We start from the raw sequence: 15,966 nt of genomic DNA, 5'->3' as shown, positions 1-15,966 counted from the left end.
TCCTTACTCTCTTGGTGGTATTTCTGACTTCCATTGGAAGAGCCAAATTCTCAGCTGGTATAACTCTGCCACATACACTTATTTTGCACCATTCAAGATTTCAACGTCAGCTCATTATTTGTAGCAGAGTACAGATTCAATTACCGTGTCCGGTGACTACTTGGCTAGGTCCCCAGGTTCAATGTGCATCTCTTCTGATGGACTGAGACATGGGCATTTACTCTTCTTTAATAAGAAAATTTACATACTTCATAGGGATGCTGTGATGATTAATTAATATAGGAAATAGCCCACAATCTTCAAGCTACTCATATGAAAATATGGCGGAAGAAATATCAACAGGTGACCAGTTCCTCCCTCTGCCAAAACAAGTTCTATTCTAAGTCTGTCACACACAAAAGATTTTACATAAAAATTTATGCCACTGCAAAACGTAACTGTTTTTTCTTCTTCTTAAGACAGAAAGGTGAAATTCAAACATGATTCAAGTTCACTGTGCTTTATCTAAACTCCCTTTCAGTCCTTTACCTGGCATTAGGTCACCTTGACAAAGGTTTAGAAGCAAAAGTCCTTGTGTCCTGTAGTCTTTCTGAGCTAGTTATTTTGAAGCCACCCACAAATTCTGTTGGCAAGAGTTGTGTGAAGCTTATCTCAGCCAGGACCTCATCTTGCATGATTTACACATCCATGGTTATAACTGTTCTAAAAATAATGACCAAGCCTTCTATAAAGTTTTGGCAAGCACTGTGGTACAGAATGAATTTTGGAAGGCCCAACTTAATTTATTTTGATGAACTTTTCTTTTTCCTATGAGCAAACTCTCCAACATTGTAAATCCCAGAGATTATGATACTGTTTTCCCCTCTAATGCCTCCTTTTAGTTCACATTTGGTGACTGTCACCCAATTATTTGCTGTGAGCTCATCTGTCATGTTCAGTACAGAATTAGCTGGGCTTGTCTTTTTTCCTCCTCCTTTACTAATGACTGGCTTGTTAATCTGTTTTTCTGGATTTCTATTTTATGTGTTTAACTGGGCTTCTGGCCCATGGAAATGATTCATTTGGACAAATGTGTTTGCCATTAAACACATTTGTCTTTCCTAACCTATGTTTTCTTCCTTCCTCCACTCATGATCTACTCTTCTTTAATACTTGCATTATTATTTCTTTTTTTTTTTTTTTTTTCAAGATGAAAATCTGGTCTCACATCAATCAACACATGAGAAGTTTCCCTTTAAAAGCCCTGAGAGTTTCAGTATGCTAGCTCATCACCCACAAAAGGACAGATTACATCAAACACAGAAGACAACAGAAGTATTTTCATAAGGCTGTGGAAATGGTAGAAAATATATCATGGAATCCATTCATCTCCGTAATTTCTGAGACGTGCCTAGAAACACGTGATTCTTAAAGAGCGGGTTTGGGTTTTGTTTAACCAAAAAAACACATCTATCATCCAAAAGAGATCAAAAGGCAAGCAGGAGGAGTTATAAGGAGTTATGATGTCCTAGAACGCAAAGACACCCACAATGATGTCAGAAACTGCAGATCACAGTACACCAGGCTTCCATCTCATCTTCCTGGCTAACTGATGCTGGCACCCATAATTCCTGATGTAAATCAGGTATTGCTGTAACCAACATGGAACTACTAAACCTCCAAAATGACTCTGGGCTACGCAAGACCGCACCTGCCTCCTGCTGCTCAAAGACCCCACAGAAAGGCTAAAGGTACGTGTTGATGCAGACTCTCATGCACCGCGTATGAGAGGCACAGCCGTGGTGGAGACACAATGACAGTGTGCAGCTAGCACGATTCCTAGGCTAATGGCTGAAAGAGAACAGAGGGCTCTCTTCTACATAGCGTATCAGCCTGGGTGGTTTACAAGGATAACAACCACTTGCCCTGCACAGCTACTGGAACAGGACATCTACTTTTCACATTGTTGATAACATTCAAAGGAAAAGAGAATTGGTAATAGCACAGCTCAACCCACAATCATTAGACATGTTTAGACTTTGGAATTCCTGTAATTTACCTCCCACTTCAAGCATTGTAAATGGCAACTCAGTCAATTTACAGAACCAACTTTTAAATTTCCTTATTGACAGTATGTCTTTGGATATTATTTCCAATAAACTCCACACTTTTTGATGAGATGGCCTTCCTGTGCTTGTCAAGTTCCCTCCTTCCCAGTAACATGAAATGAGTTGGTAGGAGTGAAAACTTGAGAAACGCTATATCAGTAATGTAATGACACCCTTGATTTGTGTTTTACACCTCCTCAGAGTGCCGTGGCATCCTTCCTCACGGTTTTAACCTTAGTTACCCTTTCTCCCTGAGGGCATAGCATCCCCTCAATCGATTTGTGGATTAAAGCTTGGAGGAATTAGGACATTAGGCAGACAAGCTGCTATGCTTGCTTCTTAGCAAGTGAATTTGCTGTTTTTCAGAGTTGGCTGCTGTCTGAGCCTCATTCAGGTTTGCCAGCATGAGGAGTGAAAAGTCGTGTCTCCTCTCCCAAGCCTAAGCCTGTTGTCAGTCACAAGAGATTCAGAAGATACAGTGAGCTGGTCAGAGGAAGGATCCACCTGCATTAGCCTAATGTAATGCTCTTCCTTCTTGATTTCTCAGTGTGGCCAGGACAATCACCTTCCAGATATTTCTGTGTACTGAGGTTCTCCAATGCCCTAACATAAACCACACCATCTAGCCTGAATTACCTCCCTGTGGCTTTCATTAATGTCATCCCTTTTGCACATTCATTAAGGCAATACACAATGACAATGACCTGAACGTGAGGAGATACAACTCTATGCTGCAGAGACGTGTATTAGTGCTTCTGCAGGCTAAGCACCCTCAAGCTGCCTGCTAAATTCAGTAGGCTTTGAAAACATGCCACATGTTAGAGCGTCAGACCCATCAGTGAAAATTTACTAGAGACAAAGCTGCATCTATTTTACTGTCCCTGTTCACTTCCCTCAGAGCTATGATGGCAAAGCGATAGGATGCAGTAATCTGGAGAAAAAATCCTGGATTTGTTTTAAAAGCAACTCCTGCAGAAAATGTGCACAGTTACACCAAAATACGAGCCATGTTAGAGTGGCAAATGCACACTACCCATACAGAAACCAACTTAAGAGAGGTGGATAATTATACACATTAAATCTCATGAGGGATTTCAGAGGAAACATATGAGTCTGCCAAAGTAATCCTTTACATCTCCAGCTGCAGACACTGTTGATAAGTCATACAAGATGTGGGAAGAGGAGAGAGTGATTAAAAAAAAAAAGAAAAAGCACAGCACAAAAAGCCCTAGAAACAAGATAAATGTAAATAAATAAATAAAAGAAAAATGATTATCAATTTTTATCAGCAGATGTTTAGTTTCATGTTCCAACTCTGATAACATTTGGCACAGGAAAGATGAAATAGTGCTAGAAATGGACAAAAAAACACCCAGCAGTGAATAGGAAAGTAGCCAACTACTTAATGCCTATCTTGCTTTAAGAAGACTTTTAACTAGCACCTGGGTTGCACTCTCTTTCATCTGTATGGATTAATTTCCCCCACTGGAGAGCTGTCCAGCATTCTGAACAGGGGCAAGAGACGTTTTAAATAGGGGCAAAAGAAGATCAGCGGTAGCAGGCATTATTCACTAGTAAAACAGGTGTAATCATGTTCATCATTTAAACGTCTTCATCCTATTAGTTTCATAATAAGCTTTTAATGATTTCTTCAATAAAAGACTCAAAGACCAAACCCTACAAGTTGGAGAGTGCTCCATTGTCCCGCCAAGCCGCTCTCTCTAGCATCGATTGCAAAGATAAAAATCAATTGGAGCTAAGCAGGGTGAAGTTAAAAATAAATTGCACAGATTGATTTCTGTTAAGACCTTTGGCTCCTAGTTAAAAAATGGAGGAAAGAAATATGTATTTGAACATAGTGTATTTAGCTTCTACAGAAATCACAAGAAGGCTCTAGACCAGGAAATCAAAGTTTAATTTCTTCGCTATCTCATTTCTCTGAGAGGTTTCGCATTAAAATAAATAAATAAATAAATTACCTTTCTTTATTCTTGGGGAAGTTTACTACTTAAGTTATTAAACTGACAGCTTGAGAGCTGAAGTTGGGTATCCATACGAATTGGTATAATCTCAACTGTGGTTGCTGGTTGATGTCTACTCACCTGACAACTGTATTTGATTCAGCAAAGCACACTCATTTAGCCCAGCCTTAAATACTTGATAAACTTGGAATATACGCTGATGTATATTTCTATTAAACATCGGCACTTCCAAGTTTGACTAAATAACCACAGTTACAAGCAATAATACAGTAATAAACTATTTCTCTGAGCTAAGCTCAAACATATATATAGCTTATAGATTAATTAGGAACTTCTTTTTCTCCATAAACCTTTAAAAATAAATGAAATGCGCTCCCACCCCTGTTCTAAAGCTGTAAATAATGAATATTTGTCTTTTTTACGGAGCCTGGAAAAAATATATCATAAAGATATCAAATTTGATAAAAATAGAATTTGATTCAGATTTAAAAAAGAAGAAGCATTTTTTACAAAAGCCATTTTCCATCATATCACTTCAACTACGATTTTTGGACACACATTGATGAGATTCCAAGCATCCAGAAAAGGTAATATTATTGATGGTTGCCCTAAGAAGCTATCAGTAATTATGGGCAAATGCTGACATCAGGGTGTTTAAGGGGATCTTCTAATGCAAAAGAAGACTGAAATGGTTCAACAGCTTTTGGCAAAAGTGGTGGGTCCCATGAGCCAGAGGAATTATTTAGATGGGTATTGTGAGAGTTACACTTAGCTGCTCTACATAAGAACATCTAGGAAAATTCTGGGTTTGCTTGTTCTTGCTCATCCTAGTGAGCAGGCTGAGATACTGCCCTGCCGTACACTTCTCTGAAGTGAGTAAAACTCTAAGTGTAGAATTACTTCAGATGATGAAGAGCATTTTGACAAACTTTTCACTTTCCACATGGAATTCCTGTTGTCTAAAATAACTGCAGCTGCTCCCACACTGCTGCATGTGCAAGCTGTGAGCGATCACCATCCTCTGCTTCTTAACATCCACACTGCCAATCCTGTCTCATTCAGGAGGACTATTAACAACAGCCAAGACCCTCTCTTCCCTGCTCACCTCACACTTCTGCCTTCATTATGTCATCCACAGAAGAAAGGCAACCACCAGAGCAGCTTAGCTTTTTGCGAATGGGACCTTCACGTGTCCCAGGATAACCTACACCAGAGGAATCAGGAGTCGAGAGAGAGCGGTGCAGCTCGTAGGGTTTCCAGGATGCTGAACCACAAATGAAATGGCATAGAAAGCTACCAAGAAATCATCCCAAGAGGGAAAATAACAGAAGGAGCCAGGGAAGGGACAACAGCAGTGATTAATACATCGATGCCTTGGTACCTGAGAACCAGGAACACAAGACATTATGTTACATTTTGTAATGGGAGTGGAAAAGGGAGGAGGCCCTCATGTTCTCCCTCTTTAAAGGCCTTGGGAAGTGGTAACGTAATGCTTCTCAGCATACATCTCTGGTTAATGGTGCAAGTAATTTCCCACTTAGAGTAGAAACGGAGCAGAGCCTCAAGTGAACAGGGCCTTTTTCAACCAGGGCTTGCAGGTGTCACTTCTTGTCCCTACAAGGTGACACCACAAGCCTTTAGCCCTAAAGGCAGTCCTAAGAGTGTCCATCTCAAAAGGCATTTGTTTGGTCTTAAAGAGAAAACAGGCATCCCCCCCAATTCAAACCAGGCATCAGCTTCTTCTAAAAATCGGAAGAGCCTGCTGTATCCAGGAGCTCTGCCAGTGCCATGGAAAGTGCTGAAAGTCTGAGCTACATTTCAGATCGACTTCAGCTGCAGATGGTACGGATTCCCTGTACCATCTCAGAGAAAAATAAAGGCATAAAAAACAGTCATGATAGGTATTGATTGCCCATCCACACATCTCTGTACTGACTTACAGCCAGTTCAAATCAAATGGTTCGAAGTTACCCTGAGGTAACTAAGCACTGACAGAGACAGAAACTTCAGGGAGATATAGGGACAGCGTTAACTGGATGTTGAGCTAGACTGGTATGACCTCTGGGAGGAAAGCCACACACTGAAGAGTTTACACAAGGAAAACACAACAAGATTAATAGGGAGGAGAAATATTTTATGAGACTTACTTCTATAGTTTGGGGGAGGGAAGGTATTTTTCACATAACAAATCCTTCCTCAAGTCCCTTAGGATCTCATGCGTATGCCCAAAAGCTTATCTGTGCCTCTTCTAACTCTATCAGTTCTGATCTCATAAAAAAATACTTCCTCTCCCTGTAAACTTTGTCTCACTCACATCCTTAGGCCACTAGCACTGTAACAGCAGTACTGCCAGCAATATTCATGCCACACAACCTGGAAACTTTCATCTTTGTTACTGTCCCTCACCTGACATGTGGGAAAATCCAGTCCTTACCTGGGGCTGCAGTACTGAGCTGGGAATGTCCTCAGTCCCCGCTGCTTATCAGACTTGTCCAGCACAGGACTCCAGGCACCCAAGGGAACCACTGAGTCATTGCACCTGAGATAACCTCCACATTACCATAACATACTTGGGAATGACTTTAACTTAGCAATGATTAGCTCCCTCTGCCAGCTGCAGGACTGCCCACGTGAATGTTGCTTTCTGCAAAAAATGGGGTTTTACAGCAAAGCTGATTCCCAGTGAACGCACTGCCATTTTTTTTTAATATCCGCATTAGTTCTTAGACCACCACAAATAAGCAACACTGTACTGAGAATTTTTCAGCCCAGACTTTTTCACTCTCTGCAATAAGCAATGACATTTGCTCATTCTTTCTTGCATTTTCAGTGGAACTTTTTCATCTGTTGGCAAGGAAACTTACATAGATCATTCCTGCTCTTTCATAGCTACTTTAAAGAACTAAGCAAGCAAATAATATCAATGCTACTTAGAGAAAAATAAGAAGTTTCTGCTCCAAACAATGCTTCTCGCTCAAAACAATTTTCTGCAAAATAATCCCCACGTTCATTAAAGTGTTGCATTTTAGTCTCTTTTCAGCAACCTGAGCAATTCTATTACTCATACTGATACTTGACTTGCTTGAAAAATCTTTTCCCCTGAACAACACTGTGATTCATTTTCACCATAGAAATTCTCCAAAATATCAATAGCCTAGATACATATAGAAAACAAAAGATAGTTCCTGACCCCTGCGGTTTATAATGTAAACTGTTTGTCAGGAAGTCAAATCTTATACACAGTTTCGGGTTACATCTGCACCTGACTTTAGAAAGTGATACAAATTCAGTAGAAAGTATTCAAAGGCACTTATAGGGACAGGTGTGGTACTGCTCTAAATTACTGGCTTCACTAGTGCACAGCTATATAATTGAACATAATTGAAATTGACCTTAATGGCAAAGTTGCAGCTAGTATTTCCCACACCTTCATAAAATTAGCTCCTTTTTGTGTACAGTAAATAAATTTACACTTAGTATCATATTCCAAGGTTTCTCAAATAAGTGATCTACTTTGCAAGCTATACGGATTTTAAATATTAACTATGAGGGAAGGGGCTGATATTGGCCGCTGGCTACACCAGAGCAATCCTGTGAACTGAATGAAATCTTACACACACATAGCAGAGGGCGTGATTGTATCTTTATGTATCAATTTATGCAGACTTACCGAATCTTACAGATGTGCTAGGCATCCTTCAACAGCTAGTGGCCCATCAAATAGAAAGTCCATCAGTAAGTTCAGAATTATGACCTACTATTCTGTTCATAAGAATTCTTCCTGTTATCTCTTAGTACCTACTTCTTCCCTCTTCGTTACCTTTTATATTTTTCATTTTGTGCTGTTATTTATCTCCTTTGCCTGGTTACTAGTCCCAATCTTTTCAACCTCTCTTCTTAGGGAAGTTTCTTTCGAGTATAGGATCATTCTTATTTTTCTTTCTTTGCATTGAATTCTGCAAGATCCTTTCAGAAGTGCTGCGCAACAACACTCCACATAAGGAAGCGTTGATTTATAATGGCACTGTAACATTTTCCATATTCTCCCTTCCTCTGCGCGTTATGCGCCATAACTTCACATCTGCTTTGAGTGCACAGTTATACAGGTTAATTCTTCCCAGGAATCCGACACTACAGGCCTGTTTATCAGTTTGATTAGAATGGATATACAGTGGTGAATAGCTGCGTACAGATAATCTGAAATGTTGGTATCAGTAGTTGGGATTCACGTTCCCTTATTATAGCTGTTGGGGAGTTATGGGTCTTCTCTAAGCTACGCTTGGGTGCCTTCTAATGTTAAAGACAAAAGAACATACAGAGAGAGACTTTTCTCATCCTGCAATAGGTGTCTAGGAAAAGATTGATTGCCCTTGAAGGTTCTGATCTATCCACCCGAGGGGAACACAGATTACTGGTTTAGACTGAAAACCTAATGCTTTCATGATGAACATTAAAAGAAATGAGTTACCCTCTTTATTCCACAACATTACTTCTGATTTGTTCCAGCACAGACAGATGGGAGCTCATGCACCTATCTTTTATGCAGCTATTAAGCCTCACCAGGTTCTTAACATTTAATTTGATATTTATTTATTCATCTCTAATATTTGAAATTCAGAAGAGCTGGCTCCCATATTTATGCCCAAGATTATCCAGACAGAATGATATGCATGAGATATTGCACACAGTGAATCTGACACATCCCATAATAGGCAGCTACATCACATGACTTCTGAGATTAATACATCCAGGACGTATCAGTACTCCTACATATGTACCAAGCAAACACTCTGCAAAGCCCATCGACCATATGCTGGACACGGTGGATTTAACACACCTTCAGCTCAGAAAGGGGTGTGCTGTGAATCTGAAGTGTCTGCGTCTTGCTTGAGAACTACATGGGCTCAGTCCATGCCCAGTTTCCAGGCATTTTTTGCATTCCCACAAGTGGGATGTAAAAAAGAAGGAAAAGCAATAGACAGCCTGTGAAAGGGAGAGTCTCCTGCCTGCCAAAACCAGTAGAAATGTTTAGTTTGTGCATTTAAAATTTTTAAGAAGTGGAGGTATATAATTTTCACTCTGAATACCCATAACGTTGAAATAAAACAATGCTAAGGGCATCCAAGTCACTTGATGTATTGCAAATACATACACGTTTGTATACAAACTTTTTTTTTAAAAAAAAAAAAAAACTTGAAGCAATTGTTTCCACTCATTGCTAATTTAAGTCAGAGGAGTGCACACACCAGGCAGATGCCATCACTGCAAGCTCAAGCTTCTACACAGAGCATTCTTCTTTTAACACAAGTGAGAGCCGTGCAGTGAGGAATGTCTGCGAGACCTCAAGCTAACCATAAAGAATTGGAGGTTCCACAATGCCCTCAGCCAGATATAAACCTCCAGATTAACAAAGTCTTTCAAAAATACTCTGTGGTGACTAACAGCATTTATTGATTGGAAAGCCTTTACCTCTAGTGAAATCATGACTAAGATGCAACAGCTACATTCTCAGTGTATTCTAGCAGCAGGTGTCCCCCCGATGCCAAACGAAGTAGTGGAAGGTTGGGTGTCATGGGGGGAACGAGGGGGGCTGTGGCTTCCCTAACAATCAATCTTCTCCAGTGCAGCTCACTCCCCTGCTCACATGAGGAAGAGACTGCCAGTTCTACTCATGTGCATGCATTTTCCATATTGCAGTCTTCCTGGGTCATACGGATCCAGTCCTTCACCTTATCCCAGCACAGATCATCAGCCTTCCCACCTAAACTTCCATTTTTAAGAATAATTTCACAATAAATGGTACAGAACTTACAATTTGCATTGCATTCAAGAAAAAACATTCCTTCAAAAAAGAAATACAGGAACTTTGCTTAACCCAGTCTTAGTCAAAAAAGGAAGCATGTGTCTTTCCTTTACCACCTAGATTAAAGCTTCTTCTCATCTCATTCCCACTCCTCAGCAAGGGGGACATCTAGATACCATCATCATGTCTAATCTCTGTCTCCTGAGTTCTCTGTACCCTGGAATTACCACAGCCTAGATTATGGTGTTCACTTGAATGGCACATCTTTGGGAATTTCTCTTAGACATTGCATGATTCTTATCACAACTCCATAGGTATGAAATAGGGAGAGATGGCCTCATACCATTCAGCCTGTGTTTTCTCAGAAAATCTCAAAAACTTTAAGTTTCTTGTTTAAGTTCTGCCACTTCCTCCTCTTCTACAAAACCCTCATCAACTAGCTGGACAATTTACAGCCATCTTTTACTTTGAAGGTGTCCTGTAACATCTTTTTTCCAATCTCTCTGCTATTTTACCTCCCACTACAAATCTTTGTTCAATCCATTAGCATTACCTGACTGTCAAATTAGCATAAACCTTCCGTTTGTTATAATGATCACTCACACCTTTGCTTTGCTCTTCTCTGTTCTTTTCAGTTCACAGTAGCTTCTTTGCAATTTCCAAGTAGACACAACGATAGCAAGCTAGAGTTTCTGTGAAACACGTGGACCCTCATGATTATCGATGAGCAAACTTAAAATATATCAGATTCAACATGAGACAAGTGAGGAACAGAGATCAATTATGTTGTTTCAGACTGCATTGGCAATCTACAGTAGGTGGATATAGACTCCCTGCTCTTACAGTTTGCAGTCCCACACACTTGTCCTAAGAATATGCCTTCTCTCTTCCCCAGAACGAATACCTTGTGCAGACAGAGTTCTTGTCACGTTCTCATCAAGTCAACATACCTGGATGAAGATATATTCATCCTGAACAACAAGGGAGCTGATGTCAATGGAGCGTGAAAATGGCCCAGTCCTTTTGGTCTCTGAGCACTCCTGGATCCGACAGGTCAAATAGTGGGTGTCTGTAATGGGAGAATACGTACACATGAGAAATACCCATGTAGAAACCTTGTCTGAAAATGTCATCAGCAGCTCAGAAGAAGGTCTCTGAAGGGAAGTCTTAATCTCGTCTCCAACTAGCTAGACATTATTGCATGATCCACCTCTGACCTTTAAAACTGTAACTGCTCACTGGAGTCACGAATTCATCACACTTCCATACCCACTCTTCCCTTTCCCATTGTGTAGATATCCCTCTGACAAGTGGAGGGTACAGATCATAAATGCATCAGAAAACCGATGATGATACCATATAGAGAATAAAAGATTTCAAAAGCCACCTAGGTGGAATTTATCCATTCCACTGTCCTACTGAGTATTATATTTCCATTCTCCCCCTAAAATACCCTAGCCTGACATCTGGCTTTTATTGTGGGAGTAGCATGCAAGGAGAAAAAGAAGTCCAAACCAGCACTATTAAGTTTAATTTATTCTGCTGTGAAAATTATGTTTATCACCAGATGAACAGTTATTATAGCCATATATAAGCTAGGTAGGAAAATGCCATGGACATGAAATAGCACGATTAGCTAAAGAGTCCTAACAGTAGCTACATACAATAGGTGTAAAATACTTCTGTCTGAAGAGAGGACAGGAAGACCCTCACAGTAATGGGATGCCCTGCCAGTCCTTGGCATTGCTTGAGAGAAGAAATAGGACTGAGAGAACAATGTGAAGACGACATAAGGCAGTCAAGATGCTTCAATAGAGGGGCCTGGATGAGAAAGCAGATATATAGCCAGATGCTCAGAGTGGCAAGAAGAGACAGGCTCACCTCCAACAAGCTGCCAGAGGTTACAGGGGATTAAACGTCATTTCACTCAGGCTAAGAAAGGGTCTCGTGAAACAGAATAATCATGGTATTGTGTCTCTGGATGTATGTAATCTAAATATGCCATCTCTGCCTTTCAACTGCTCTTCTGAAAACTGCAAATTAGGGAGAAAATGAAAATACAATTGAAATGATGGCTGCAATGATAAAAGGGTCATATCTTTTACACTGCAGCACTTTTACAGGCTTCTTAGCTTCAAGCACTTGTTGACTTTCTACAAAGAGTGAGAACGTACCATTCAGGATGAAAACAGTGAGTTTGTAATGACTGAGGTGAGCTTAATGCAGTGATTTTAGTTCGCATGACTGCACCTATTAACAAGAACCTTGCTGAACTAACCTAAAAGGATAAAAGAAGTTCAAAGGGGGTGCAACTAGACTAGCGGAACTTCTTATAGTATTGTCCATCCCATAACCTCTGCCATTGTCCTTCATCTGTGTCTTTAGAAACAGCAAAATGTGTTTAACTGCAAAGGAGTGGGGGCACAACTGAGATCCTCTGACACTCAGCTAACGTTCTCACGTTCAAAACCAGATTCACAAAGTTTGGTAGGTTCACCTTCCATTGCCTAGGCCCACCAACACACCTGAAGAATGCAAAAAGAACACAAAGCAGGTCTAAAGAATTTATATATATATATATATATATATATATATATATATATATATAAAATCAACCAAACTTTGATAAATGTTCATGCCCAGCTGCATCACTAAAAAAAAGCCTGTCTTCAAAAGCTGCAGACCTGGTAGAGGCACTGGGAATTCCAGGTTAATAAAAGCTGTGTGGCTGATTCAGAGCAGTTGCATACATCTGGCCCCGCACTGAAAACATAGCCCGGTGATGATGCTGAAGCAGCAATAACAGTTGCCAGTGCCAGCTCAGACTTTCTAGAGGTAATTAATGCATATGGTGCATGGTGGAACACATCTGACGTAGAGACAATGCCAAATAACTGGACTAGCAGAAGGGCTGTGCTTTCTCCCAGCATAAAATACCATCAGCAGTTGAGAGGTCAGACCCTCAGCTGGGATAAATAAAAGCTTTTCATCAACTGACACATACAGACTTCACCCAGAATTGCTGTTTAGGTCCTGAATGTGGAACCTAAGGCATCTTTACAGTGGGTGGAAGAAACTCACGAGAAAACAAGAGGGTCTTACATATTGTTATTCAACCCAAAGAGCTCAGCAGCATTGACCTGTTCTTCGAGGTAGCACTAAAATTAGGCAGAACCAGGAGGAGAGGTCAGGAGCTGTATTTTTAGCAGCTCATTCCCACCACTATGTTCTCCCACACAGTCGCCTGGATATTCTTAACTTTCCAAAAAGGGGATAATTTGCTGCTGCTGAGTGACAGAATGGGAGGAGGAATAAAAACCTGACACAAATAAATGCAAATAAACCACAAGTGTTGACATGACAACTAGCTTCCTGCCTACTGAGAAATGTGTCATTTCGAGTGTGTTACACCAGCAATCAAATATACTCAAAGAATGGCACCCGATTAATATTCACGGGAAGTTGGTGGTGGAGAAGGGGGGTAGTGCCCTATCCACTTTCCATTTAGAAACTTGTTTATTTATTTTCATATATTTTACAACACAAAACCTGCAGAAGAAAACATAGGCACAAAAAAAAAAAAATTATCTTCAAACCCATCTTTGGATATAAAACTAAGTTTAATTTTGAGTTTCTTCCTGAATTCCCACATAAAATGAAAAATAATTCCCATTAAAACACATCCCTTTAAAAACACACACAAAAAACACCCCTTTAAAACACAAAATTCCCTTTAAAAGTCAGGTAAAAATATGACAGGGTATAATGAACAGTAACATCTAAGCAAGAAAAAATGCCATGCAGTGTAAAAAATCTCAATATTTTGATATTTTGCAAGGCCAGAGGATCAGACTAGAGAAAAACCCCAACCAACACGTTAAATTAGGATATTCCAAAACTCTGAGGATTTTTTTTTTTTAATGTTTGCAAAGGCCAAAATTTCAAGGCCAGAAATGCTGGTTTTCTTTAACTGAATGAAAGCTGAAGATCAAAAATCCAAAGTAATAATCCCAGAACAGAAGACCCTGGACAACTATCTTCTAAAATCATCAGCATCTCCTTTTTAATATTTAAATTCCCAGAACATCTCACATTTTTCTGTAAGCCAAATGGTGAACTGCCCCTGCGTTCCCTGCCCAGCACTCAGCTCATATGTTAGTATGACTGAAAGCAAGAAACAATCCCAAGTTCCTGTCCAAGGATGGCTCCCCAGAGGGGCAGGTGGCATGCGCCCAAGCTGTGCAGCCCTATGAAGCCCTGCTTACCTTTCCCTGGGAGATGCTTGCCATAAGAGAAGTTGGCTTGGATCTGGGAATTATTTCCAGTCTATATAATGTCTCAGACAACAGCAGAATTAGTCTTTTTCATTCTTTTTGTTTGTTTATTTTTCTTTTCACTGAGAAGCGTTGAGAAGTGCCCCCTATTTACTAGCTGGCCTCAAAAATTTTTGTGCTTGTAACCTAACAGCCAGCTATTTTCTGAGCCCACCAGTGAATGAGGCAATATGGACATCAAGCAGCCTGAAGGCTTTGCTGCAGCTCCAATCCCAACATCCATGCCTCCACACAAACCCTTCTGACAAATTTATTTCACTTAGGATTACGGAGAGGCTTTCCCAGAGGCATATTCATTTTCCAGTTGAGGAGCTCAAACACCTCCCCATTGTTAATTGACATGGTCACCCACACTGAGAATTTGGAGTGTGTTATTATTCCCCAGGAATTAGTTACCATTAACCCATTTTATCTTTCAAGGAAGGTTTGTTTTTCTTTTTAATTTACTCTTTTCTCTGTAATTAAAATATTGTTTATTTTATCATACCTGTGAGTGAGGAGATTATCTCACTAAACATCATGAAGTTTCATATACCTTTCCTAGGAGCACCTGTGGGTGCTTGTGTCCATGTATTTGTATTAGCTCCCTTGCATTCAGCCCCATCCTTCCCGGTATTACAACCAGGCAGAAGGTACAGTGCCCAAGGCTCCTACATGTTTTTATAATTTAGAAATGCAGGCCTAGATTATTATTCAGCTACAATAGCTCTGCCAAGATGTTGGAAAAAAATGTGAAAATTTTCATCTGCTGTAAAAGACAGGAACAGCTTGAGATCAGCTAGGCGCTGGAATTCACAGCATCTTGCAAATATTCAGAGAGACAATGTACTGGGGAAGATAGATTATTTTTGAAGATCATTCCTAATGACCACACAGACAAGACCCAGGGAGCAAGATGTCTCAAAGGACACACAACAAAAGAGCAAACAGGACTTCCACCCCCCAGCTCCATGAGTTTACTGACAGCCCTGAATCATTTATGGATGAAAGATACCCTAGCGTGTCCTGCCACCTGTTTGTTCCCAGCCACGGAATGTATTTATGTATTTTAGGCTCCAGTGTCTGAATCAGTATTAGATCAGTTCTTGAATCCCATGAGTAATTACTGTTAAAGAAGGGAGAAAAAAAAAAAAAAAAAAAAAAAAGGAAGAAAGGAAATAAAAACCTTCATCAAGTTCAGGATTCTAATCCCAAATACCACACACCAAAGACAAATGCCCCTCTAGAATAATTGTGTACTTTTAAAATGGTCAGGGATATTGAAGACAGGGATTCTAGTTCTTGACTAGAGCCAAGCAATGGGAACACTCAAATCTGTGTCTCTTAATGCATCAAGTAAATGCCTGAGCCACCAGACTGACTAAGAGGCATCATAAAAGCCTCCTTTTCCTCCTGCCAACCACTGAAGGAAAACTTTAGTCACAAACTTTCCAGCCAAGAGGAGATAATTGCAGGGACCCATTTTCCAGCAGGTCTAAGTGCCTCAGCCACTTCAGTGAGAGCATGAAGGACCATTTTCGCTATGGAGCCAGCCAGGAGGAAAGTTCAGCCTGCCATTCCTAAGCACAGGACTGTACCATTTCACACCAGGTGAGCCTATAGCTCTGAGGCAGTCGATATTTTATAACACAAGCTAACATCATTTTTAAGCCTTAAAATCTCTAATTGGAGCAATACAATTCTTCTGTGGTGTGTTTGGCTGGGAGATGAGTCCTTCCGGGGAGCTGTCCCCCAGCAGGACACCCCAGCAGGGCCAGCAC

General features: G+C 40.3%; 1 protein-coding gene across 2 annotated transcripts in view; it reads right to left on the bottom strand.

Moving 5' to 3' along the window:
• The window catches only part of SORCS3 (sortilin related VPS10 domain containing receptor 3), a 280,892-nt gene that overhangs the window by 70,923 nt on the left and 194,003 nt on the right, over positions 1–15,966 (bottom strand). For both annotated transcript variants that reach the window (XM_035330191.1, XM_035330192.1), the window contains exon 7: positions 10,823–10,941. In XM_035330191.1, the coding sequence (XP_035186082.1) occupies positions 10,823–10,941 (119 nt within the window). The remainder of the gene's footprint in view (positions 1–10,822; positions 10,942–15,966) is intronic.

This window comes from Oxyura jamaicensis, chromosome 6, assembly GCF_011077185.1.
Source record: "Oxyura jamaicensis isolate SHBP4307 breed ruddy duck chromosome 6, BPBGC_Ojam_1.0, whole genome shotgun sequence".
Taxonomy (NCBI): domain Eukaryota; kingdom Metazoa; phylum Chordata; class Aves; order Anseriformes; family Anatidae; genus Oxyura; species Oxyura jamaicensis.
Note: the sequence above shows the minus strand (reverse complement) of the source record. Positions and strands in the feature narration are given on the sequence as shown.